The sequence below is a fragment of the Hemitrygon akajei genome, chromosome 1, assembly GCF_048418815.1.
Source record: "Hemitrygon akajei chromosome 1, sHemAka1.3, whole genome shotgun sequence".
In the NCBI taxonomy this organism is placed as follows: Eukaryota; Metazoa; Chordata; class Chondrichthyes; order Myliobatiformes; family Dasyatidae; genus Hemitrygon; species Hemitrygon akajei.
Genome location: NC_133124.1, coordinates 188081502 through 188108246, shown reverse-complemented (window position 1 = coordinate 188108246; position 26745 = coordinate 188081502). Strand labels below are relative to the sequence as shown.

At 47.5% G+C, this 26745-nt stretch overlaps 1 protein-coding gene across 1 annotated transcript in view; it reads left to right on the top strand.

The window, feature by feature from the left end:
- Positions 1-26745, top strand: part of LOC140728249 (actin filament-associated protein 1-like 2) — a 143517-nt gene that overhangs the window by 91559 nt on the left and 25213 nt on the right. The window contains exons 6-9 of the mRNA XM_073046764.1: positions 332-528; positions 2138-2317; positions 4975-5070; positions 22988-23072. Coding sequence (XP_072902865.1) covers positions 332-528; positions 2138-2317; positions 4975-5070; positions 22988-23072 — 558 coding nt within the window. The remainder of the gene's footprint in view (positions 1-331; positions 529-2137; positions 2318-4974; positions 5071-22987; positions 23073-26745) is intronic.

Below are 26745 nucleotides of genomic sequence, written 5' to 3'. Positions count from 1 at the left end.
TGAGATCGAGAGTGCATCTTATTGTTCGATGGTCTTATAATAGTGGGATGGAGGCTGTTTTTGAGCCTGGAGATGTGTGCTTTCAGGCATGATGGGAGAGAGGAGAAGCAACAATGTCCAGGGCAGGTGAAGTCTTTCATTACGTAGGCTCCTTTACTGAGGCAGTGAGAAGAATAGACAGACTGTATAGAGGGGAACTAGTTCTGTGATGGAGTGAGCTGAGTCCACAACTCCCTTGTGGTCACGCGTGGGCTGCGGGAGACTGCCCCTTGCTCTGTGCCCTTTCCCCGAATGGGTTTACTGACAGCATGTCGTTGCCCTGTGATTTCAGACGGCGTGGATTCGGACAGCAGCCACTACGAATCGTACGGGGAAGAGGAGCTGTGCGGCACCAAGCGTGCAGCCTCCCTGCAGAGGATTCCCAAGCACTCTCTGAGCGGCACCCGGATTTGCGGCCTGCTGTGGCGGAAGCAGTGGCTGGGCCGATGGACCAAACAGCTGTTCCTCATCAAAGATCAAGTTCTAATGGTTCGTCTCTGCACGCCGACAGGCCGAGAATCCTGCTGCCCCTTCTCCGAACCAGTGAAAACCCCGACCCAGTCCGTGATAACCATTCGCCCTACGTTCCCAGCATCTCCCCTCGGATTGCAACCCTCACCAGCCAACTCACTCCTCTTTGGCAGAGAGAAGGCAGGGCTTCAGTGCCCTGAGATAGTGCCAGCTGGATTTGGGCACATGCCCCCCTCGCATGCTGTGGTGTTCAGACTGGGCTCGGTTATCTGGGATGGGATTTAACTGGCCACTGCCTATTAGAGACACTCCCTGGCCACAGCCCACCCAAACCCAACCTGACCCAGCCAATCTGAGCCCAGCATAGTCATGGTCAATTGGAGACTCTCCCTGGCTGCAGCCAATCCAAACCCAACCTGACCCAGCCAATCTGAGTCCAGCTTGGCTACAACCAGTCAGAATCCAGCGTAGTCATGGTCAATTGGAGACACTCCCTGGCCACAGCCCACCCAAACCCAACCTGACCCAGCCAATCTGAGTCCAGCTTGGCTACAACCAATCTGTGTCCAGCATAGGCATGGTCAATTGGATTCACTTTTTGGCTGCAGCCAATCCAAACCCAACCTGACCCAGCCAATCTGAGTCCAGCTTGGCTACAACCAATCTGTGTCCAGCATAGGCATGGTCAATTGGATTCACTTTTTGGCTGCAGCCAATCCGAACCCAACCTGACCCAGCCAATCTGAGTCCAGCTTGGCTACAACCAATCTGTGTCCAGCATAGGCATGGTCAATTGGATTCACTTTTTGGCTGCAGCCAATCCGAACCCAACCTGACCCAGCCAATCTGAGTCCAGCTTGGCTACAACCAATCTGTGTCCAGCATAGGCATGGTCAATTGGAGACACTTTTTGGCTGCAGCCAATCCAAACCCAACCTGACCCAGCCAATCTGAGTCCAGCTTGGCTACAACCAATCTGTGTCCAGCATAGGCATGGTCAATTGGAGACACTCCCTGGCTGCAGCCAATCCGAACCCAACCTGACCCAGCCAATCTGAGTCCAGCTTGGCTACAACCAGTCAGAATCCAGTGTAGTCATGGTCAATCAGAGACACACCCTGGCCACAGCCAATCTGAGCCCTACCCAAAAATGGAATTGTTTTGCAATCTGGAAATTTGAACCTAAAGCAGAAAAGTGCTGGAATTTTCTGAGGTTCCCGCCATGAGCCGCATCGCCTGAGCAGGGGAAATGGAGCCAGGGTTTCAGGTCGGAGGCGAGGTCAGGCAGATCCTGTCTCCACAGGCACCGCCTGACCTGCTGAGTGTTTCCTGCACCGGACTTGACTCTGACGCACAGAAGGATCCCACAACTCCAGTTATCATCTGTTTCCAACTCTTACAAGAGGGCAGATGATGGGTTTTGCAGGCAGGTGTAAGGGGCACTCGGTGGCAGGGGTAAGGGACAAGTAGTGAAGTCTGCAGTCCGCGGAAAGGGATAAAGAGCAGGCGGTGTGGTATAAGGGTATACGTAGCTGACCCTGCCAGGAATGGGAGGAGCTGTGATGAGACCTGGGGGGCACCTCCTGTCCACAGTTGGGTAACCGCGCCCGGTTCCTCTTTCCCGCAGTGTTACAAATGCATGAAGGACCAGCAGCCGCTGATGGAGCTCAGCCTCCACGGATCCCGCGTAACGTACAAGTTCAAGCGCAGTAAGAAGGTTCAGCACGAGCTGAAGGTCACGACGGCGAGTAATGAGACCGTGGTGCTGGGGCTGGAGAGCCGTGAACAGACTGAGGACTGGCGGAAGGTTTGGAGGTGTTAGCACCAGAAATTTTCACTTAGTTAGCCAGCAGTGGTTAACCAGTCTAACAACTTTGCATGAATGGCTTACCAGCAGATTAAATTTGATTATAGGTGATTAATTAATATGACTTGTTATATAGGATTGACAATTATTCTAAAGATAATTGGTGTGAATAACTAATACATGGTGAACCCTTTATTATAAGGGATTAATCAACAACCTAGCCGTCTAGAATGAAGGTTGTCCAGAGAATATTAACAGCATGGAAACAGACCTTTCAATCCAATTGGTGCATGCTGACTACAGCATCCTCTCTGCTAATCACAGTTACCCACGTTCAGCCCATTGCCCTCCAAGCCCCTCTGCCCCACATACCTATCAAACTGCTTCTGAACTATTGAATTGCACCCGCCTTGACCACTTCCTCTAGCAGCTCATTCCAGATACTCAATACCCTTTGCGTAAAGAAGTTGCCTCTCAATCTGCTCTCTTGTCTTGTAACTATCCCCTCCAGTTTTGGACTCCCTGCCCCTGAGGAATAGACTTTGACCATCCACCTTAGCCATGCCCCTCATGACGTTATTAACTTAAACTCCCCGCGCGGTCACCTGTCATTCTGCGCTCCAAGGAGTTAAATGTTATTGTGGCCACCCCTCCCTATGGGTCAGGCCCTCCAGTCCAGGCACCATTCTTGTAAATCTCTCCTGCACCCTCTCCAGCGCGACAGCAGCTCTGTGTGAGGGCTAATTTCCAAAGTTACCAGGCTGACGTGCGACTGTCTGCTACTGCGGACCCTTAATCCTTGTTATCGTGGATCTATCACGTTGCCTCCAGTTTGGCCACAGAATATGGCTGAAGAGCCCGTTTAGCTCATGACTAGGATATACATCCTTGTCTTCAGTGAATCAGAGGTCAGTCAAATCTACGTGCAGGAGCCGATACACAAAGAGCAGCAATGACAATTTCTGAAGGAGTCTTCCCTCTCGGGTCCAGTCTGTGATACCAGGCTCCATCATCCGAGGTGTTTCCTTATCAACAAGGCCACTCGATCCTTTCCAATCACGATGATACCTGGGAGTCAGCCCAACACTCTTTGGCTCAAGGTGGGAACCTCAGAGTTTGGGCTGGATGTCTCCGGGCCGAGAGCTACATGTCCGTACACTGACTTCTCCAGCAAAGTCCTAGGGAAGGCGACTGTCTTGACCGCACGCTGCTGGGCTCTACCCTCACCATCTGGTCTATATCGGGATGGGGCGATCCACGGTGTGTTCTTCAGAGCCGAAGCATCATTTCTGCATTTCACCTGCAGTGACTGGAGGAGAGGTTTCATAGAGGGAGAGAGTTATTTATCATCCATCTTTAGGGCTTGTGGGTCATCTGACCCCAGGTTCCAGTAAAAGCTGGCCCTGGAGGGCTTTTTCCATAGGGCTTGGGACGTCTTCAGGTTGTTTACTCGAGCGCCCAGGGCAATTGCTGGGAGGGCGTGAGAGCCCTGGGTCTTTGCTTCTCCTGTGGGAGCAAGGAGAGGGAGTGAGAAGATCCTGGTGGCTGGTCTGGAGCAGAGCGGGGCCGGGTCGTTGTCAGAGAGGCTGGGGTAAGTGAGGAGGTGAGGAGTGACCAAGATGGGGGACAGCTTGGAAGAATGGGGAGCTGTGCAGTGCCATGTTGCGGAAGGGTTTGTGAGGCGAGTGAGGGAATGGGTGTGTCGTGGAGGATTGTGCTCGGAGCGTTTGGGTGCAGAGTATGGGGAGGGACCGTGGGCAATATTGGGGGGGGGGGATGAAAGGGGAAGCCAGAAAGAGGTGGGATTATAGTTGGGTGATGAGGTAGGAACAAGGATGGAGGATGTGGGGGGGAGGGGGGTTGATTTGGGCCCCGCTTCCTGCTCCTGTCATGTATGTGGCAAGCGAGATGGGTACGGGGGTCTCTCTGGACAAGGGTAAAGGGGACTTGGAGCATCCTGTTGTCCCGATGGGACTGCCCTTTACACCGCCTGTCCAGTCTGTGTGCTGCTGGCTGTCACCTTTAGTCTGGTGTTCACATGAGGCCGTAGACCGTGAGCAGAAGAAGCCTGCACCTTGTTCATCCTTCATAAACGGGGCCCTTGGAGCTCAAGGTTAACACAGCATGGAAACAGGCCCTGGAGCCCTGCTGGTCCTTACTTCAGAGCCAGGAGACAGGAAACAGGCTTCATTGGACCTGACTGACTTGTCCTTGACGTTTTTCCTACCATTCCTAAAACGGCATTGCCAAGATTGATTCGTGGAGTCATACACTCACTCAGCATGGAGACAAGCCCCACAGGTCTCTTTATAATCTCTCACCGCTCACCTTAAACCTGCGCCCTCAAGTTTTTAGTTCCCTTCCCTTGAGAAAAAAAGACTATGCCCCTCAGGATTTTTTCAACCTCAGTATCCTATGTTCCAGGGAATACAGACCTAGCCTGCTCATCCTCTCCCTATAACTCATGCCCTCAAGTCCTAGTGACATTTTCATATATCTTCTCTGCTCTCCCTCCAGTTTAACGATGGCTTGGCTAAGGTATTGAAGGGCCTCTGTGAACTGACTGGGCCGGGGCAGGGAAAGACAGTGAATATGTCAAGCTAATGATAACGGGGTTTGTCATTGTGACTGTTCTGTTTTGAATGCGCTGCCTTTAGATCATTGAAGAGGTGAGCAGCTCCGTACACGACAGATCTACACCCTGGGATTCACCAAAGGTGGCAGGCAGGAACCAAAAATCTGCCAGCCACAAGGTAAGTCCGTATCTGAATAACTCGTCTCCTCCTCGGTGAAAGCTCCCCACAACGCTAATTCCTTCATCCTTCAGATATTTGCCTCCACCTCGAATAAATTCGCTGGCCTGGCTTCGACCACCCACTGGGGCAGCCAATTCCAGAGGTTCACCACACTCTGAGAGAAGATATTGCTAAGAACTCTTATTTTGTAATTAGGTCCTGCTAATGTACAACTATAGCCAAATCTCCCTACTCTTTAATTCCGATCCTGTATGATCAAGGCCTACATGTCAGTAGCCTTTTCGACTACTTGTTGTGATTGTGGCTGCACTGGAACACAGAACTCCCTCTGAATTTTGCTCATTTTTAGTCCCTTCATTCAGAGAATAATCTGCCCTCTTACCAAAGTGCATGATCTCACGTTTCCCCTTAAACTGGTTTTGCCTCATTTTCACCCAGTAGCTCAGTCTATCAGTATCCGGTTGCAGAGTCACTATGTTCTCAGCACAACAGACCTTTCCACTTGTTTTGACCTGGAAACCTTGCACTTTGTTCCTTCTATAAGACCATAAGAAGAAACAGGTGCAGAGTTAGACTATCTGGCCCATGGGGTCTGCTCCACCATGTCATCACGGCTGGTCCATTCTCTCTCTCAGCCCTGATCTCCTGCCTTCTCTTCATGCCCAGACTATCAACCTCTGCCTTTAATATACTCAGTGACTTGGCCTCCACAGCTATCTGTGGCAATGAATTCCCTCAGAATTTTGCTCATTTTTTTGTCTCTTCATTCCGAGAATAATCTGCCCTCTTACCAAAGTGCGTAATCTCACACTTGCCCACGATAAACTGAACAATCCTCGTAGAGGGATCTGAAGCATTTCAGGTTCCTGGGTGTCAAGATCTTTGTGGATCTAACCTGGTCCCAACATATCAATGCAGCTATAAAGAAGGCAAGACAGTGGCTATAATTCATCAGGAGTTTGAAAAGATTTGGTTTGTCAACTAAAACACTCAAACTTCTGTAGATGTACCGCGGAGAGCATTCTGACGGGCTGCATCACTGTCTGGTGTGGGTGGGGGCGGGGGGGCTACTGCACAGGACCAAAAGGTGCGGAATCCGGAAAATTAGTCAGCTCTATCTTGTGTACTAGCCTCCGTAGTACCCAAGACATCTTCAAAGACCGATGCCTCAGAAAGGCGATGTCAATTATTAAGGACCCCCATCACCCAGGACATGTCCTCTTCTCACTGATACCATCAGGGAGGAGATACAGAAGCCTGAAGACACACACTCAGCGATTCAGGAACAGCTTCTTCCCCTCTGCCATCAGATTCCTAAATGGACATTGAACTCTTGGACACTACCTCACTTTTTTAAAATATATATTACTTTTGTTTTTGCACTATTTTTAATCTATTTAATATATTTACTGTAATTGATTTAATTATTTTTTAATCCATCTTTTTATTCCTTCTTTCTATATTATCACATTTTCATTAAACCACTACTGCTAAGTTAACAAATTTCACAATTCATGCCGGCAATAATAAACCTCATTCTGATTCTGATTTCACAGACTCACCACTCTTTGGCTGAAGAAATTCCTCCTCATCTCCATTCTAAAAACATCCCCCTCTATTCTGAGGCGGTGTCCTCTGGTCTTAGACTCCCCCACCATAGGAAACATCCTCTCCACATCCACTATCAAAGCCTTTCAACGTTCGATAGGTTTTGAAGAGGTCACCCCTCGGTTTTCTGAATTCCAGTGAGTAGAGGCCCAGAGCCATCAAAAGTTCTTCAAATGACCAGCCTTTTCACCTTGGGATCATTTTCGTGGACCTGCTTTGAATCCTCTCCAATGTTAGCACATCCTTTCTTTGATAAGGGGCCCAAAACTGCTCACAATACCCCAGGTGAGGCCTCACCAGTGCCTAATAAAGCCTCAACATTTCATCCTTGATTTTATGCTCTAGTTCTCTTGAAATGAATGCTAACATTGCATTTGCCTTCCTCGGAACCGACTCAACCTGAAAATGAAACTTCAGGGAATCCTGCACGAGGACTCCCAAGTCCCTTTGCTCCTCAGAGTTTTGAATTTTGTCTCCATTTAGAAAATGGAGTCTACCCTTTTATTTCTTCTACCAAAATGCATGACCACACACTTCCTGACACTATATTCTATCTCTCACTTCCTTACCCATTCTCACAATCTGTCCAAGTCCTTCTGTAGCCTCTCTACTTCCTCAGCATTACCTGCCCCTCCACCTGTCTTCGTATCGTCCGCAAATTTGACCACAAAACCATCAATTCTGTTAATCAAGTCATTGACATATAACATAAAAGGAAGTGGTCCCAACACAGATGCTTGTGGAGCACCATTAGTTGCCGGCCGGTCAATCAGTAAAAGTTCCCTTTATTCCCACTCTTTGCTTCTTGCCAATCAGCCAATGCTTTGTCCATTCTAGTAGCTTTTCTGGAATGCGATGGGCTCTTAATTTGTTAAGCAATCTCATGTGTGGCATCTTGTCAAAGGCCTTCTGAAAATCCAAGTACACAACGTCCTCTGATTCTCCTTTGTTTATTCTGCTTGTTGTTTCTTCAACAAATCCCAACAGATTTATCAGGCACAGTTTTCCCTTAAGGAAACCATGCTGACTACAGACTATTGTATCAGCCACACTATCAGTGTCTTCATCCAAGTGTGAAAAATATTATCAGTGATGCAATCAGCAATATAATTGATATTTTGATCCCTGTAGCACAGCCCCCTCATTACATCTTAGCAACTAGTAACCCACTGATGCCCACTCTCTTGTTTCCTGGTTGTCAGCAAATCTATCCATGCCATGAAATTTTGGGAGGTACTTTACCAAAGCCTTTTAGAAATTCCGTATCATGGAAGGAAGGAATCACAGTGGTAGAGGGAATGAGGAAAGAAGCTGAAAAGCAGAATTTATGAATTACTCCAGGTGCCACATACTAGTCTTTTCAGAAATAGAAAGATAGAACAGATAATTGTATGGCTGAGGAATTGGCACAGGAGCATGGTTTCAGGTTTTTGGATCATTGGAACCTCTTCTGGGACAGGGGCAATCTGTACAAGAGGGATAGGTTGCACCTTAACTTGAGGAGAATCAGTGTCCTGGTGGGGAAGTTTGCTACCTGGGAGGATTTAAGCTCATTTGTCAGGGGGATGAGAACCAAAGCACCAGGCTTGGTTCCTGTGGAGAGACTGAGAGAATACAGGACCGGTACGTCCAGTAAGAAGGAAGGACAAGGATGTCACAAGAGTTGCAAATTTAGTTACGAAGGAATAATCAGTGAAATGTAAGGTGTAGGAAGTTAAAACTGATCAGTGTCCTTGAAGCCTGAGGGATAAAAAACCTCAGGAATGGAATTAGGAGAACCAGAAGGAGCCTTTGGCAAGTAGGAGTAAGGGAGTCCCAAGGTATTTTGTACGTACATCAAAATCACGAGGGTAACAAGGAGGAGGGTAAAGGTTAGAGAACATGGGCGAGGTACTAAATGAGTCGGGGCATGCAGGTCTTTGCAGATTGTGTGCTGAGATAATGAAAGCACAGGGAACAAGCTCTTCAGCCTACAATGTCGTTCTGAACTAGTTAAATTAGAAATCATATGGCCAACTAAACGAACCCATTCTGCCTACACAATGTCCATATCCCTCAATTTCCTGCACATTAAGAGACTCTTAAATGTCTTTATCATACTGTCCTCCCAGGCAGTACATTCAAGGTACCCGCCACTGTGTATGACGCACTTTTCCTGCACATCTCCACTGACCGTAACCCCTCTCACCGTAACTGCATGCTTTCTGTTATCAGACATTTCAAACCTTGGTTAAATATACCAGTTATCAGAATTAGATCGAACGTCACCGGCATACGTGGCAGGAATAATCCAAATAGAACATACAGGGTAAATGGTAGGGCATTGAGGAATGCAGTGGAACAGAGAGATCTAGGAATAACAGTGCATAGTTCCCTGAAGGTGGAGTCTCATGTAGATAGGGTGGTGAAGAAGGCTTTTGGAACGCTGGCCTTTATAAATCAGAGCATTGAGTACAGAAGTTGGGATGTAATGTTAAAATTGTACAAGGCATTGGTAAGGCCAAATTTGGAATATTGTGTACAGTTCTGGTCACCGAATTATAGGAAAGATATCAATAAATTAGAGAGAGTGCAGAGACGATTTACTAGGATGTTACCTGGGTTTCAGCACTTAAGTTACAGAGAAAGGTTGAACAAGTTAGGTCTCTATTCATTGGAGCGTAGAAGGTTGAGGGGGGATTTGATCGAGGTATTTAAAATGTTGAGAGGGATAGATAGAGTTGACGTGAATAGGCTGTCTCCATTGAGAGTAGGGGAGATTCAAACGAGAGGACATGATTTGAGAGAGGGCAAAAGTTTAAGGGAAACACGAGGGGGTATTTCTTTACTCAGAGAGTGATAGCTGTGTGGAATGAGCTTCCTGTAGAAGTAGTAGAGGCCAGTTCAGTTGTGTCATTTAAGGTAAAATTGGATAGGTATATGGACAGGAAAGGAGTGGAGGGTTATGGGCTGAGTGCGGGTAGGTGGGACTAGGTGAGATTAAGAGTTCGGCACGGACTAGGAGGGCCGGAATGGCCTGTTTCCGTGCTGTGATTGTTATATGTTATATGTTATATATGTTATACGTCATGAAATTTGTTCACTTTGCAGCAGCAGGACAAAACATAATAACAGAGGAAAAAATAGTGAACGTAAGTGCTACTGGACGGTAGACTTAAGGCAGCTCACCCTGCTGTTCCTGGGCACTGGTGTAATTGTTGCCCTTTTGAGGCAGGTGTGAACTTCCAGCGATGAGAGATTGAAAATGTCTTTGAGCATCTCCGCCATTCGGTTGGCACAGGTTTCCAGAGCCTTACCGGGTACTCCATCGGAACCTGTCGCCCGTGAGGGTTCACCCTCTTCAAAGACAGCCCGACCTCGGCCTCCGAGATCCCGGGTGCTGCAGGGATCGTCCTAGCTGTGGTTTTATTCTCCCTTTCAAAGCGAGCATAAAAGGAGCTGAGCTCGTCTGGGAGTGAAGCATCCCTGCCATTCATGGCGTTAGGTTTCACGGTGGAGTAAAGAATGGCCTGCAAACCCTGCCAGAGTTGGCGTGCATCCAGTTTCATCTGCAGCCTCATTTGGAATTCTTCCTTAGCTCTTGAAGTAGCCCTCCGCCAGTCGTACCTGGTTTTCCTGTACAGACCTGGCTATGTCTCTCGTACTCTCATAAACCTCTGTCAGATTTATGAAAACTACCCTCCTTATAGCACATGGCTTCTAATTCAGACAGCATCGTGATAAACATTTCTTCACCTTCTCCCAAGCCTCCAGATCAGTCCTACAATGAGGTGACCAAAAATGACGGCAATACTCCAGGTATGAACCAGATGGGGATTGGAACCACTGCAGCAGGACAGATAATGGAGGGGTTGTAGAGAAAGATGTGGTGGAGCCCGAGAGAAGACCTGATGGAAGTTCATAAGATTATGAGAGGCATAGGTAGGGTAGATGGCTGGTATCGTTTCCCAGGGTTGAAATGGCTGATATTGGAGGGCATGCATTTAAGGTAGGAGGGGAAAGTTCAAAGAAGGTGTGTGGGGCAGCTATTTTACAGGGAGAGTAGTGGGTTGTGTTGTCAGTGTTGGTTTGGGAGGCAGATGGGTTAGAGGTGTTGATAAGGCTCTTAGAAAGGAACATGAAGGTGCTGAGGGTGGGGGAGTTCCCTCTCTGTACAGCTCCATTTTAAATGATGGGGTTACATTAACTACCCTCCGATCTGTGGGAATTACTACATGATCTGGTGTATTTTGCAAATCGATAACCTATTTTCCAAGCTGCTGTATTTGTTTAATTACTCTTGTCATTTTCTTGTTCGAAGAGGGACAAACACTTTGGCCCTTTTTTGGTAAAGCATAAACTCTCTTGATAATTTTACTGCCAACTTTATAGCATTGCTCTGTGGATCTAATATTGTCTGGAACTTTGTTAGCAGTGCTTGGAGAAACTTCCCTTCAGTGATTTTCTTCAACATGTTGGCCAAGAAAACCACCCCATGTGCAGTATGCCTTGCGAATTTCGCCTCAGACCTCTATTACAGCTCATTTATCTTCTCTATTTCCTTTGATTTCTGTGTTCCCTGTGATCACCTCCAGTTTCTCACAACTTTTCCTTCTACAGGTGCTGCCTGTCCCATTGAGTCTCCCAGCATTTTTTTTTGTTTTACTATTTGGTAATCTATCAGTATCCCTAACACCACTCTACCACGCTTTCATTTTAACTATTATTCTTACAGGTTAGGTACCTTGAGCATCCAGCTCCCAGATTGCTAAATAGAAACAGACTCATGTTCCATAAACAAGAGGGATATGTACTCCTACCTACTTCTATCTGTTGTAGATAGGAATAAATATCCTTTACTGCTTCACTGCTACCTTTACTGTTCCTGATCTACCTCATTGCAAATGCAGCAAATATTCATAAGATATAGGAGCAGAATCAGGCCATTTGGCCCATCGAGTCTGTTCTGCCATTTCACCATGGCTGATCCAATTTTCCTCTCAGCCCCGATCTCCTGCCTTCCCCCGTATCCATTCATGCCCTGACCAACCAAGAATCCATCAACCTCTGCCTTAAATGTACATATAGATTTGGCCTCCACAGCTGCCTGTGGTAACAAATTCCACAGATTCACCACTCTCTGGCTAAAGAAATTCCTCGTCATCTCTGTTCTAAAAGGACGCCCCTCTATCCTGAGACTGTGTTCTGGTACTAGACTCCCCCACCATAGGAAACGTTCTCTCCACGTCCACTCTATCAAGGCCGTTCACCATGTGATTAGTTTCTATTAGATCACCCCTCATTCTTCTGAATTCTAGTGAAAACAGGCCCAGAGCCATCAAATGCTCTTCATATGACAAGCCATTCAATCCTGGAATCATTTTCGTGAACCTCCTTTGAACCCTCTCCAGTTTCAGCACATTCTTTCTAAGATAAGGGGCCCAAAACTGCTCACAATACTCCCCAGTGAGGCCTCACCAGTGCTTAATAAAGCCTCAACATTTCATCCTTGCTTTTATATTCTAGTCCTCTCGAATGAATGCTAACGTTGCATTTGCTTCCCTCACCACAGATTCAACCTGCAAATTAACCCTTAAGGAATCCCTTTACACCTCAATTCTTTATATTTTGTCTTAGTTACACCTATCACACAGTGGGTGTTGGGTGCATGGAATGAGCTGCCAGCTGAGGTGGTGGAGGCGGGTACAATTTCAGTGTTTAAAAAGTCATTTGGACAGGTATGTGGATAGACAAGGTTGAGAGGGATGTGGGCCAAATGCAGGCAAACAGGGTAAGCTTAAATGTGTATCTTGGCCAGCATGAAGCAGTTGGGCCAAAGGGCTCTAAATTTGTCATTTTAAATTTTGTTCCAATTTTTAAACTATCTACTGTACTGCCTACCATTGTTTCTCTTCTGACTTTTCTAATCCACTTACAGTTCAGTTTCTCTCCTTGCTGAATCTTATTTGAGGTTCCCAACATCCAGTGTCTCCTGGGGCTGGGATGAATCTTGGGAAAAAGTATCTGTCCTTCTTTGGACAAGAAAATGGCCCAGTAATTAAACAAATACTTTGGTTCTGTTTTCACAGAAAAAAAAGCACAAAAATAACTCGGCAGAACTGCTGGGGGCCAAAGGTCTATGAGAAATAGGAATTCAAAGAAATTTGTATCATTTTAACAAGTAATATTGGAGAAATTGATGAAATGTGTCTGGGAATAAGTTGTCAGAATTGCAGGCTGCGGTAAGACTTAGCATGGAAATAGTGCATATATTGATTAATGATTTGCAAAATACTCCAGATCATAGAGTGATCCCCACAAATTGGAGAGTAGCTAACGTAACCTCATCATTTAAAATGTAACTATATGGAGTGGCAAGAAGAATGCTGGGACCAATTATACAATATAGGAGATTATAACACAGGAACAGATCCTTCAATCACAATATTGTGCCAAACTAATGAATGGTAACTAATCCCTTCTGCCTGCACGTAGAGTCATAGGATGCTACAGCACAGAAGTTGGCCCTTCAGCCCATCTAGTGCATGCCAAAATATTCTGCTTAGTCCATTCTCTGCACATTCATGTAGCTAGCTAAGAGCCTCTTAAACATCTGTATAGTATCTCCCTCCTCTGGCAGTACATTGCAGCACACACCACTCTCTGTGTAAATAACTTGCCTCAAAGTTACCCTCTTAACTAATAAAGGCAAGCGTGCCATACTCCTTCTTTACCCCCCGTAGCGACTTGTGCATTGACTTTTGGGCGGGGGGGTGGGGTGTGATTCTAACCAGACACAGGAAGTGTCGATAGGATTAGACAAAGGAAGCAAGGATTTCTGAAAGGTTTAGTCCTGCTGGAGAGGATGAGGATGAAGCTGGTCAAATAAATGAGGGAGATCCAATGATGTGTTCGAAGTCAAAGCGGTGCTGTGGTGTGGTCACTTTTACCGGTTTACCTGTACGATGCGGTAGCAGGCCCCTGTGGCGCAGTGAGCCCACGCCACGCAACTACGCCAATGTGCCCAATTGACCTACTCACCCTGTCCATCTTTGGAAGGCGGGAGGAAATCAGAGCAGCCAAAGAAAACCCACTTGGCCACGGGGAGAACGTACGAACTCCTTACAGACAGCGGCGGTAATTAACCCGGATCACTGGTGCTGTGACAGTGCTATGCGGTGCAGAGGTTTCCTGCCTCTTTGCTCCAGCAACCCGGTTCCAAGCTGATCTCTGACCCTGTCAGTGTGGAGTTTGCATGCTCTCCTGTGAGTGCGTGGGTTTCCCTGGTTCCCAAAGACTGGACTGGTTGGTGACTTACTTGGCTATTGTAAATAGTGTGTGTGAGTGAGTGAGTGTGTGAGTGAGTGTGAGTGTGTGTGTGTGAGTGAGTGTGTGTGTGTGTGAGAGTGAGTGAGTGAGTGTGTGAGTGAGTGAGTGTGTGTGTGTGTGAGTGAGTGTGTGTGTGTGTAAGTGAGTGTGGGTGTGTGTGTGTGAGTGAGCGTGGGTGTGTGTGTGTGAGTGAGCGTGGGTGTGTGTGAGTGAGTGAGCGTGGGTGTGTGTGTGTGTGCGTGTGTGTGTGAGTGTGAGTGAGTGTGTGAGTGAGTGTGTGTGTGTGAGTGAGTGAGTGTGTGTGTGTGTGAGTGTGTGTGTGAGAGTGAGTGAGTGAGTGTGTGTGTGTGTGAGTGAGTGAGTGTGTGTGTGTGTGTGAGTGAGTGTGTGTGTGAGTGAGTGTGTGTGAGTGAGTGTGTGTGTGAGAGTGAGTGAGTGTGTGTGTGTGTGTGTGTGTGTGTGGTGGCAGCAGACTCCATGGGCCAGGTAACTTCTGTGATGTGCACTGACGGAAGTTTAGTCCAGGGGTCACCAACCTTTTTTGCACCATGGACCGGTTTAATATTGACAATATTCTTGCGGACCAGCCAATGGGGTGGGGGGAGGGGGGTGTTAATCGCGACCAGAATACACCAATACTCGAAGGGGGCGTCCTTACGTCCAGTCTATTCCGCAATTTAGTTTTCGTGGCTCTCGGCGCTTAGCTTCTGTCCCGCTTGCTCACGTTTTTTTCACTCAGGAAATTCAGCGGGTTTGTCTTTAAGTGCGGGGTGCTTGGACTCAGGGTGCCAAAGCAGTTTTGAGGGCTTCATTGCCTCATTAGACAGTCTCCGGGTACGAACTCCAGCTTCCCGCCCGCCCGCCGCCAGACACCTTGGCCAGGTGCGGCTGGTCGTGGGTGGGGTGAGAGGACAAGGTCAGGGCCGGAGGTCCCCGTGCTGGGGCCGTGGCAGTCACAGTCTGGAGAGAGCGAGCGACCGAGCGAGGAGTGCGACAGGGCGCCCGCCCCCCCCCCCCCCCCCCCCCCGCCCGTAGGATCTATTGGCTGACAAAAGTTTGGCTCGAGGGATGACTTTCAGTAGATCGCAGCGAGGTAGCTGCTCTGCTACTTACGAAACCCTGAGCCCAAATTAGGTCGTCTGCGAATATTTTAGCACCGGGTTCCTCACGAACATTCGGTGTGGTAAACAGGTTTAGAGGCGGCGCCCATCTGTCCGTGCTCCAGGCCAGTAGCATCGGCACTTCTCACCGGCCGCACAAGACTGCCGGTTACCCGAGGCCAATCACTGATCCCTGGCGCAAGGGTATCACTGCGTTTAGGCGATTGATGACTTTGCGTGCGTTCAGTTCAACAGTGGGCTGGAGAGGAAATGAAGAAAGGTGCAGCTGACTCATATCGTTTCATATCGCCAAGTCATATCGTTTCCTCGCGGCCCGGTGTTGGGGACCACCGGTTTAGTCAACCAAAAGAAATAGCGTTAGGAGTGAACGGATGTTTTTCAGGGTGGCAAGTGCTGGGTGCTGGGTCCTAGCCCATCAGTGCCTGGGCACGTCTCTTCACAATACACATCAGTGAAGCCAATTGCTCCCAGCTTGGTGGAATTGTGAGTACTTGCAATGACGTCAAGAGGCTTCAAAGTGATTTCGGAAAGTTGAGTGAGAGTGTAACAGGTACGAGCAACTTGGATTTTCAGCAACTCACCAAGGAACTAAACCGGCCAAGTAGTGTCTGTGGTGGGAAATAGAGGGTTAATATTTCAGATCGAGGCGCTTACTCTGGACTGGAGCTTAGGTAGACACCTTAGGTGGAGAAACAGAAAGGCTGCATTTTCTATTTTCTGTGTGTCGAACGTGACAGTGCAGCAAGCAGGTCAGGAGACAAGGGGAGATTGAAGAGGGGGCTGGGAGGCCACCTTGTCGAGCTTTATGGAATCGTGAGTGGTGGGGGAGGTGTACGTAAAGGAGGCCTCAGGCGAAGGTTTTTCACACAGGAGGGTGGTGGGTTCATGAAACGAGTTGTCAGTGATGGAGGGGGGTACAATTACTATGTTTAAAATGCATTTGGACAGGTGAGTTGCAGGGAAAAGTGTATGGAATATGGGCCGAACGCGTACAAAAGTGATTCATGCTTCTCATTCGGCAGAGGGGGCAAAGGGCCATTTTCTCTGGTGTAGGATTCTAAATAAAATGTTGGGCCTTGGTGTAAAAGGCTTTGAGTCCAGGGAAAAAGGGGCTTGGAACGGGCCAGTTGTACAGGGTGTGCTGTCACTACTCCTGAACAACAAGTGGCATTTTGGTCCCGTTAGTGGTTTGGTCCATGGCATAACCCCTGCTTTGGAGTCACAGAAACCAACCCTTCAGCCCATCTAGTCCATGCAGCCTGGTCTTCTACCTAACCCTTTCTACCTGCACCCAAACCATATCCCTCCAAGCCTCTCTCACCCATGTACCTATCCAAATTTCTCTTAAGTGTTACAATTGAACCTGCATCCACATTCCTGCTGGCAGCTCGTTCCACACTCACACCACCCTCTGAGTGAAGAAGATCTCCCCTCAGGTAGGTGAATAGAACTTCATGCGATACTCCACATTTAACCTCATACAACTTCAGCCCAGCATCGCCCCAAGTCCTGTACTCAGTACCCTGGTTTATTTAGGACAATATTTCTCTTTAAGACCCTACGGCCTGTGATGCTACTTTCAAGGAATTATCAAGTCAAGTCAAGTCAAGTCACTTTTATTGTCATTTCGACCATAAGTACAGTACACAGTAAAAATGAGACAACTTTTTCTCAGGACCATGGTGTTACATGACACAGCACAAAAACTGGACTGAACTACGTAAAAAACAACACAGAAAAAAAACTACACTAGACTACAGACCAACCCAGGACTGCATAAAGTGCACAAAACAGTGCAGGCATTACAATAAATAATAAACAGGACAATAGGGCAGTAAGGTGTCAGTCCAGGCTCTGGGTATTGAGGAGTCTGATAGCTTGGGGGAAGAAACTGTTACATAGTCTGGTCGTGAGAGCCAGAATGCTTCGGTGCCTTTTCCCAGACAGCAGGAGGGAGAAGAGTTTGTATGAGGGGTGCGTGGGGTCCTTCATAATGCTGTTTGCTTTGTGGATGCAGCGTGTAGTGTAAATGTCCGTAATGGCGGGAAGAGAGACCCCGATGATCTCAACTGACCTCACTATCCGCTACAGGGTCTTGATCTGTATTCCCAGATCCCTTCGTTCTACTGCACACAGTGCTCAGCCATTTACTTTGTAAGTCCTACCTTGGTTTGCCCTCCCAAAGTGCAACACCTCATGCTCGTCTGCATTACATTCCCTCTGTCATTTTAAAGCGCGCTTTCCCAGTTGGTGCAGGCTTTGATAGCCTTCCTCGCTGACCCCAGTCCTGGTGTCGTCAGAAAATTCGAAGATCTGAATCATTAACACCAATAAACAACAACGGACCCAGCACAGGGGAGAGGACCAACCTTCCATGCGGCAGTGGTTCACCAGGGCGATTCCCGGGAAGTAGGAGAGGTTACCTCGACGAGGCCTGCACTCGTGAGAGAAAGTCTGGAGGGGGGTTGATAGGCTGGATGCAGGGAGACGCAGGAAGCTGCTGGAGGGACTCAGTGGGTCGGGCAGTATCTGTGGCAGTGGAGGAAGCGATACAGGGAGGAGCCTACTTTAGTTGGGAAGGGATCTAGAAATATAAAGTCATGGAGTGCAGAAACAGGCCCTTCAGCCCATCTAGCCCATACTGAACTATTATTCTGCCTGCTCTGGGACCATAGCCCTCCACACCCTTCCCATCCATGTTCTCTGAAATGTTTACGAACAATCAGTCTGAGGATGTGGGGTAAGACTGAGATAAAACAGAATAATGTAGCACAGTCCAGGCCCCTGTTGTCCCACCTTTTTACTGACTCTAATCTAATTCTGTCCTACATAGCTCTCCGTTTTTCTAGCATCCATGTGCGTACCCAAGGTATCCTTAAATGCCCCTAATGTGTCTGCCTCTACTCCCAACTCTAGCAGGGCATTCCACGCACCCATCACTCTCTGTGTAAAGAACTTACCTCAATACTTTTCCGCAATCACCTTAAAATGATGCCCCCTTGTATCAGCTATTTCCACCCCGGGGAAAAGGTCTCTGATGCTCCACTCTGTCTATGCTTTTGTCATCTTGTACTCCTCGATCAAGTCACCTCTCATCCTCCTTTGCAGCAAAGAGAAAAGCCCGAGCTCACTCAACCTATCTTCATAAGACGTGCCATCTAGTAAAGACAAGATCCTGGTAAATCTCTGCATCCTCTCTAAAGCTTCCACATCCTTCCTATAATGAGGCGGCCAGAAATGAACACAGTATCCCAAGTGAGATTTTACCAGGGTATAATAGTTAGAAAGGGTGTATATCAGGGTGAAATACAATGTTGTAAATTGCATGGTCATGTACTCTGGAAGCAGAAATAAAAGTGTGGACTATCTTCTAAACGGGGAGAAAATCCAGGATTCTTTGATGCAAAGTGACTTGGGAGTCCTTGTGCAGACACCCTGAAGGTTAACTTGCAGGTTGAGTCGGTGGTGAGGAAGGCAAATGCCGTGTTAGCATTCATTTCTAGAGGTCTAGAATATAACAGCAGGGATGTGATGCTGAAGCTTTATAAGGCACTGGTGAGGCCTCACCTTGAGTATTGTGAACAGTTTTGGGCTCCTCATCTTAGAAAAGATGTGCTGACATTGGAGAGGGTCCGGAGGAGGTTCACAAAGATGATTCCAGGAGTGAAAGGGTTATCATACGAGGAATGTTTGAGGCTTTGGGTCTGTACTCACTGGAATTCAGAAGGATGAGGGGGGATATCAAATGTTGAAAGGCCTGGAGAGTAGATGTGGAAAGTTTTTTTCCATGGTGGGAGAGTCCAGGACAAGAGGACACAGCCTCAGGTTAGAGGGGCGCCCTTTCAAAACAGATGTGGAGAAACTTCTTTAGCCAAAAGGTAGTGAATTTGTGGAATTTGTTGCTACGTGCAGCTGTGGAGGCCGGGTTGTTGGGTGTATTTAGGGCAGAGATTGATAGGTTCTTGATTGGACACGGCATCAAAGGTTACAGGGAGAACGCCAGGGAGTGGGGTTGAGGAGAAGATAGAAAAAAGGATAAGCCATAATGGAATGGCAGAGCAGACTCAATGGCCTAATTCTGCTTCCATGTCTTATGGTCTAATGCAACATTTTCTCCTGGCTCTTGAACTCAATTCCCTGACTAATGAAGGGCTACATACGACACACATTTATAGCCTCCCCTTTCACCTTGTGTGACAAATTTGAGGGATCTATGAACTTGGACCCTGAGATCCCTTTGTTCCTCCACTCTGCCAAGACCCTTGCCAATATCCCTGCCTTCTGCCTTCAAATTCAACCTTCCAATATAAATCACTTTGCTGAGTTGTGCTGTCTGCCACTTCTCTGCCCAGCTCTGCATCCTCCCACTGCAACCTAAAACAACCCTCCAGACGACCCACAGCTCCACCAACCTTCTGTAATGGCCTTACCATCATAGTCCCATGCACTAGCTAATCATCCTTACAGCGGATTGGTCCCAACTTCACTGACCCCCAAACACACGGCCAAGGTCAGCGAGAAGAAGGACAAAAAGTCCTGCATCAGGTGACATGGCCTCCACCGAGCCTGATCTCAACATCATCAGGTCTGTCTGGGATTACCTGGAGAGACAGAAGCAAGCGAGATGGCCAAAGTCTGCTGAAGGATTGTGGCAGATTCTTGGATTTTCTTACAAAACTGCACAGCTGAGAACCTAAGAGAATTGATGCAGTTTTAAAGGCTAAGGGTGGTCACACCAAATATTGATTTAGCTTTTTACTGTTTACTGCTCTTTATAATAATATATTTTAATATTTATATGCTTCTCATTTCTTTACATAGAGCTTAGAAGTATAGAGGGCTGTGGGTAACCCTAGGTAATTTCTAAAGTAAGTACATGTTCGGTACGGCATTGTGGGCCAAAGGGCCTGGATTGTGCTGTAGGTTTTCTATGTTTATTCCTGATACTACTTGCATTAAAGTAGACACACTTCAACCCATCCCACTTTGCCCGATCCTTTCCCATTGACTCTGTACACACTGCATCGATCGGCACACCCATCTACCATCCCCCCGCCAAACTAGTTTCAACCCATCCCACATCTCCAGCAAACTGCCCCACAAGGCCAAGTTCAGGTGGAACCCATTATTTCTGTACATCATACCTTCTCCACAATAAAGTCCCCATCGAAGTGCAAATCTGAAACCGTGACAACTCGTCCCATTCCTACCCTCACTGACACGTGCGATTACTACCCTTGAGATTTTTCAGCTTCCCACCTAGCTCCCTATATTAGCTCTTCAGAACCTCATCCCTTTTCCTGCCTACATCATCGGCTCCAATATGTGCCACGACTTCTGGCTGCTCACCCTTCTCCTTTGGAATGCTTTGGATCTGATCCGAGACATCCCAGACCCTGGCACCTGCGAGGCAACACTTCATCCTGCGTCTCTTTCACATCCACAGCATCTTATGTCTGCTCCCCTAGCTGTTGGTGGGGGGAGATTTCTTCATCCAGATGTTACTCCTGAGGTGCCCGGTCACTGAAGGTGAGGAACCAGGAGCATGAGTGAACTCCCTAACACCTTAAACTGTCCTACCATCCATTATGATCACACAGGCCTCAACACTTTTCTGTGCCAGTTCCGCACATCCCTCACTTCACCGATTTTTCATCAATTTATCCACCACTTAAAATCTATAAGAACATAAGATAGGGATTGGGCCATTCAGCCCACTGAGTCTGACCCACTATTTCATCATGGCTGACCCATTGCCCTCTCAATTCTCCCGTTCTCCTGCCTTTTTCCGTAACGTTTCATGCTCTGACTAATCAAGAACCTGTCGATCTTCACCTTAAATACACCAATGACCTCTACAGCCGCCACTGACAACGAAATTCCACAGATCCACCACCCTCAGGCTGAAGAAATCCCTCCTCATCTCTGTTCTGAGCGGACATCCCTCTATTCTCAGGCTGTGCCCTCTCGTCCTAGACTCCACCACCAAAGGAAACATCCACTCCACCTAGGCCTTTCAACATTGGATAGGATTCAATGAGATTCCCCCCCCCCCACCACCACCACCACCCCTCGTTCCAGTGGGTACAGGTCCTGAGCCATCTGAGCTTTTCATTCCTGGAATCATTCTCACGAACCTCCTCTGAAATGTCAGCACATCCTTTCTTAAATAAGTGGCCCAAAACGCCTCAGAATGCTTTAAATGAGGCCTCACCAGTGCTTTATAAAGCCTCAACATTACATCCTTACTTTTATACTTAGTCCTCTTGAAATGAATGTTAACATTGCATTTGCCTCCCTCACCACCAACTCAACCTGCAAATTTACCTTTAGGGAATCCTGCACGAGAACTCCCGAGTCCTCTTGCACCTTGCTTACTTTGATTTTTCTCCCGGATTAGAAAATAATCTTTGCTTTTATGCCTTCTACCAAAGTGCACGACCACACACTTCCTGACACTGGATTCCATCTGCCACTTTGCTCATTCTCCTGATCTAAGTCCTTCTGCAGACTCCCTGCTTCTTCAACATTACCTCCCTCTCCACCCGTCTTTGTATCGTCTGAAGACTTGGCCACAAAGCCATCGATTCCATCATCCAAATCACTGACACAACATAAAGAGAAACTGTCCCAACACCGATCCCTCTGGAACACCCCTGGTCACTGGCAGCCAATCAGAAATGCTCCCTTTATTCCTACTCTTTGCCTCCTGCCAATCAGAAAATGCTCTATCCATGCTGGTGTCTTACCTGGAATACCATGGGCTCGTAACTTGTTAAGCAGCTTCACGTGTGGCATATTGTCAAGACCTTCTAAAAATCCAAGTATACAATATCCACCAATTCTCCTTTTCTATCCTGCTTGTTGTTTCTTCAAAGAATACCAACAGATTTGTCAGGGAGGATTTCCCCTTAAGGAAACCATCTGACTTTGGCCTATTTTATCATGTGCCCCAAGTACCCTGAAACCACATCCTTAACTGGTCTATAATTTCCTTTCTTCTGCCTCCCTCCTTTTTTGAAGAGTGGAGGGACATTTCAAATTTTCCAGTCCTCCGGAACCATTCCAGAATCTAGTGATTCTTGAAAGATCATTACTAATTCCTCCACAATCTCTTCAGCCACCTCCTTCAGAACCCTGGGGTGTAGACTATCTGGTCCAGGGGACTTAGCCACCTTCAGATCTTTCAGTTTCCACAATCACAGCCCTGCAGGGCAGCTCTGTGAAAAGAAATCTCCACGCACCTCAGTATTAATTGACTACCCTATATTTTGAAACTAAGTCCCAGCGAAATTCTTCCACTGGTGGAAACATCTCAACATCTGTGCTGTCGTGTCCTATGAGGATCTTATGTGCTTCCATTAGCCCATGGTCTCAACTCCTTTGAATACAGATCCAACTTTTCTCACACCTGTGTTAGGACAACCCAGGAATCGAGCCGGTGAACAAAATCAAACGCCTGGAGGAACTCAGTGGGTCTGGATATGAACAGATCGATGATGTTTTAAGAATCTTGATGGAAGTTCTCAACCCTAAATATTGACCATTTTTCTCCCGCCACAGAGCTGTCAACAGATTGGTTGTGGCTCCACCTTACTTCACTTGCAGTCTCTTGTGTCACCAGCTAACTTTTTGAGTAACCTCTATTACAGTATAGCCTTCCCTAAATAAGACGATCTAAACCATGCCCAGAACTCCGGGGGTGTCTCATTAACATCCTGTTTGTACACTTCAGACACCTTGTAGTAAAAGGCCAAGGTGCTACTTGCCTTGCTAACCACTTGATGCACCAGCTTTGGAAATAGTTATCACTATCATTTTCTTCAGCTCCTCCTTATCCAAGCCCTAACTGACATACGTGCTATATTTCTCTGCAGATACCGCTGAGGGCTACGCGAAGCTTGGAGTCAGACAGATTCACGGGTGAGATGGTGACTGTAAGGGCAGCGACCCACAACACAGGTGAGGCCCGCGCTACTTCAAAGGTTCGAAGGTTCAATTTAATGTCAGGGAAATGTAGACAATATACATCCCGAAGTGCTTTTTCTTTGTAAAACATCCACGAAAACAGAGAAGTGCCCCAAAGAATGAACGACAGTTAAACGTAAGAATCCCAAAGTCCCCCCTCCCGCGTGTAAGCGGCGACGAGCAACAATCCCCCCTTCCCCACCGGCAAAACAAAAAGCGCACCCGCTACTGAGCGCAAGCGCAAGCTAAGCGATAACAAAGACACAGACCTTGCAGTCACCCCAAAGACTATCGCATTTCATCCGGCATTCAGCAACCCACAGGGTCTCTCTCTCTCCCTAATAAGGGAGAGGGAGGGGCCCCCCGTTTACACAGCGAGCAGGAGGCATAACAACCCACTGGTTTACGATGTTAGAAAGTCCGTTTAGTTGCTTTTTACGAGCTCTGTGCCCGAAGATCACGAAGATCTCGGGTCTTCGTGCCCACAGCAAAAGATTTTCCGGCCTCCCCAACGACACACAAGTTTCCTGCCGTGACACCGACCCTGATCCGCCCGTCTCCGGAGCCCTGAGATCTTAGGCTTCCGAACACCAGGCCGCCTCTCGGGCCTACCCCTTGGGGTAGAACAACAGCCAGTCCTGAAACCCCGAGAGCGGGGTCCCATTCCCACAAAGAACCAAAGTCAGCGTGTAACTCCAGGTCAGGGTCTTCAAAAGAACCCTGAAAGTGAAAAAGAAAGATATTAAAGATTATACTTCAGCATTCAAAGATGTGTCTGTCTACCAGCATTCGATAATGAAACTCTGCATGCCGGCTCTCTAAATGTGATGCCCTGTCCTCTGGCAAAAAGAGGTGGCTCTTTGTCACCATGTACAATGGTACAGGAACACAATCCCAGTCTCACCTGAGGATTCACTGGGTCACCTTAAGGTGCTGAAGGTTCTAAAGGTGACCACCAAAACACACTCCACTGATGTCGTGGTAGTTAATAATGTTATTCTTCGGCCACTCAGTTAGCCACACCCACCCAGGAGGAGTTCACATACTATACAAGCAGGGTTATCAATACAGTTGAATTGGAATCCCTGCATGCTATGTGTGTGCTCTGCACCATCCCTCAATGACAAACACAACATCTGCGAGTTGTGGGAACTTGCAATTGTGGTTTTTCTGTTCTGATAGTATTCTGGAGTGATTCTTTGGCGGTAGGGCGCCCTAACAAGACGGAAGGCACAGAGTGTGTGTGTCATAGAGTCACACAGCATGGAAACTGGGGTCCTTCACTCCATCTCATCCCTGCTGACCAAAATGTCTATTTCAGCAACTCTGATTGTCCTGCATTTGACTCATATCCCTCTAAACCTTTCCTATCCATCAACTTGGCCAAACGTCTTATAAACATAACTGTACCCACATCTAGAGCTTCCCCCTGCCAGCTCATTCCATGTACCTGCCACCCTCTGAGTGAAAAACTTGGCCCTCGAGTCCTTTTCACTCATTCCCCTCTCACCTGAATTCTACCTAGAAGAAACGATTGTCACCTTTATCTGTACCACTCATGATTTTTGCAAACCTTTAAATCACCCTTCAGCTTCCTACACTCCAGCCTCACAGCCTCTCCTCGTCCCAATTCCGGTAACACCTTCTTTCCTGCACCGTTTCCAGCTGAAGAACACCCTTCCTACAACCAGGGAAGCCAAGCTGCCCACAGTAGGCCTCACTAACTCCTGTACCCAGTGCCCTGATAGATGAAGGCCAGGTGTGTTCAATACCTTGTTCACCACTCTACCTACCCGTGTCTCCACTTTCAGAGAAAAATGCACATTTACCCACAGGTCTGTCTGTTCTACAGGGCCCTAACCATTTCCTAACCAGTCCTGCCCTAGTTTAATTGCCCAAGGTACTACAGCTTATTCTTATCCAATTTCAATTCTATCCATCACACTTTGGCCCACTTCCCTGCTTGACTGAGATCCTGTTATAATCTTGGATAATCATCTTTTCAGGTCCACTATATCACCAATCTTCTTGTCACACACAGGCTCAATAATTATGGTAACTACTATGTACAAGTGTAGGCCAAACTACTTATAAAAAAAGTAATTTTGATCATTTAATGAAGTTGGAGGTCATTGTAAGCAGCCCCAGCACACTCTTGTAGGACAACCACAAAACACATCTTTTACTCCCCCATCTCCCCCTCCACCCTGCCCCCGCTTTCTGCGGGAATCACTTTCTCTGTGACTACACACACACACACACACACACGCTATAACATAAAATTCCCTTCAAAATTGCTCAGTCAGTGAAGCAGCCCTGCCTCCATGCAACACCACCTATCCGATATTCAGGCAGGGGCTGATAAACATCATTCTCACCGCAACAATCACCTCCTACTGCTGCCAAGTTCACATCAACAATAACCCAGGGGCCACCGCTGAGAGAACACAAGGACAGGCAGAGGCTGTGTTCCTGTAGGGAGCAGCTCAGCTCCTAATGCCGTAGTCTGTCCAACGTCTGCAGGGCATTAATCAGACATGTGATGGAATGTCTGCATCTACGGGCTATTCCCGGATAATGAATGGGTTCCATGCTCTCAGATGTCTGTTAGTTAATTCTGTCCATATGTTGGAAAGTACATAATAACACCATTTTACGGCATTCTAGTGAGTGGCTTCAGAAGCACATAAGACTGATAAGAGAGAACTGTTACTAGAGAGAGAGAGAGGGAACTAGTGCTGCCTTTCATGACAACACATGCACATACGTTGAACTTCAGAGCTCGATAATATTTTGTTGGTGTTTCCACAAGTTGGGTCGAGGTGTCTGTAAATGAAATGTTTGTAACCCTGGACGGCCTGTGCCAAAATTAGAAACGAGAAGATCTGCGGGTGCTGGAAATCCAAGCAGCGCGCGCGCGCACACACACTCACACACACACACACACACACACACACTCACACTCACACACACACACACACACACACACACTCACACACACACACACACACACACACACACACACTCACACTCACACACTCACACACACTCACACACACTCACACACACGCACACTCACACACACACATGGAATGCTGGAGGAACTCAGCAGGCCAGGCAGCATCAATGGAAAAAAAAAGTCCAGTTGACGTTTTGGGCCGAGACCCTTCGGCAGGACATACGGTCGACGTCTCAGCCCGAAACGTCAACTGTATGTTTTTCCGTAGATGCCTCCAGGCCTGCTGAGTTCCTCCAGCACTTTTGTGTGTGTGTGCCAAAACTCTAAAACAGTTTTACAGCAAAGCGGCTTTGGCAGTTATGTGAAGATCAGCTCAAGAAAACTAGCTTTCACTCAAGCAGTGTCATTAACTCGCCAATTTTAAATTCCCAAGCTATTGTGGTAGGATAAGGACATACTTCCATAATGCATGTGGGATGCCCTGCTCCCTTAATGTAACCCCAACACTGTAGGCAGTGCCTCTAATCAGCTCCTTGTCACATACTCTCGGCTGTAATGAAATCCCTTGCTTAAGCGAATTTCACAGAGTGAATGGTACACCTGGTAATAATAAGTACAACAGTAAATAGTCGCTAAAGAGGCAATAATGAGCGAGGAAGGGGAGTTCAGAGTCTGAGAATGTAGAACAGAGAAGGGGAAGTTAGAATC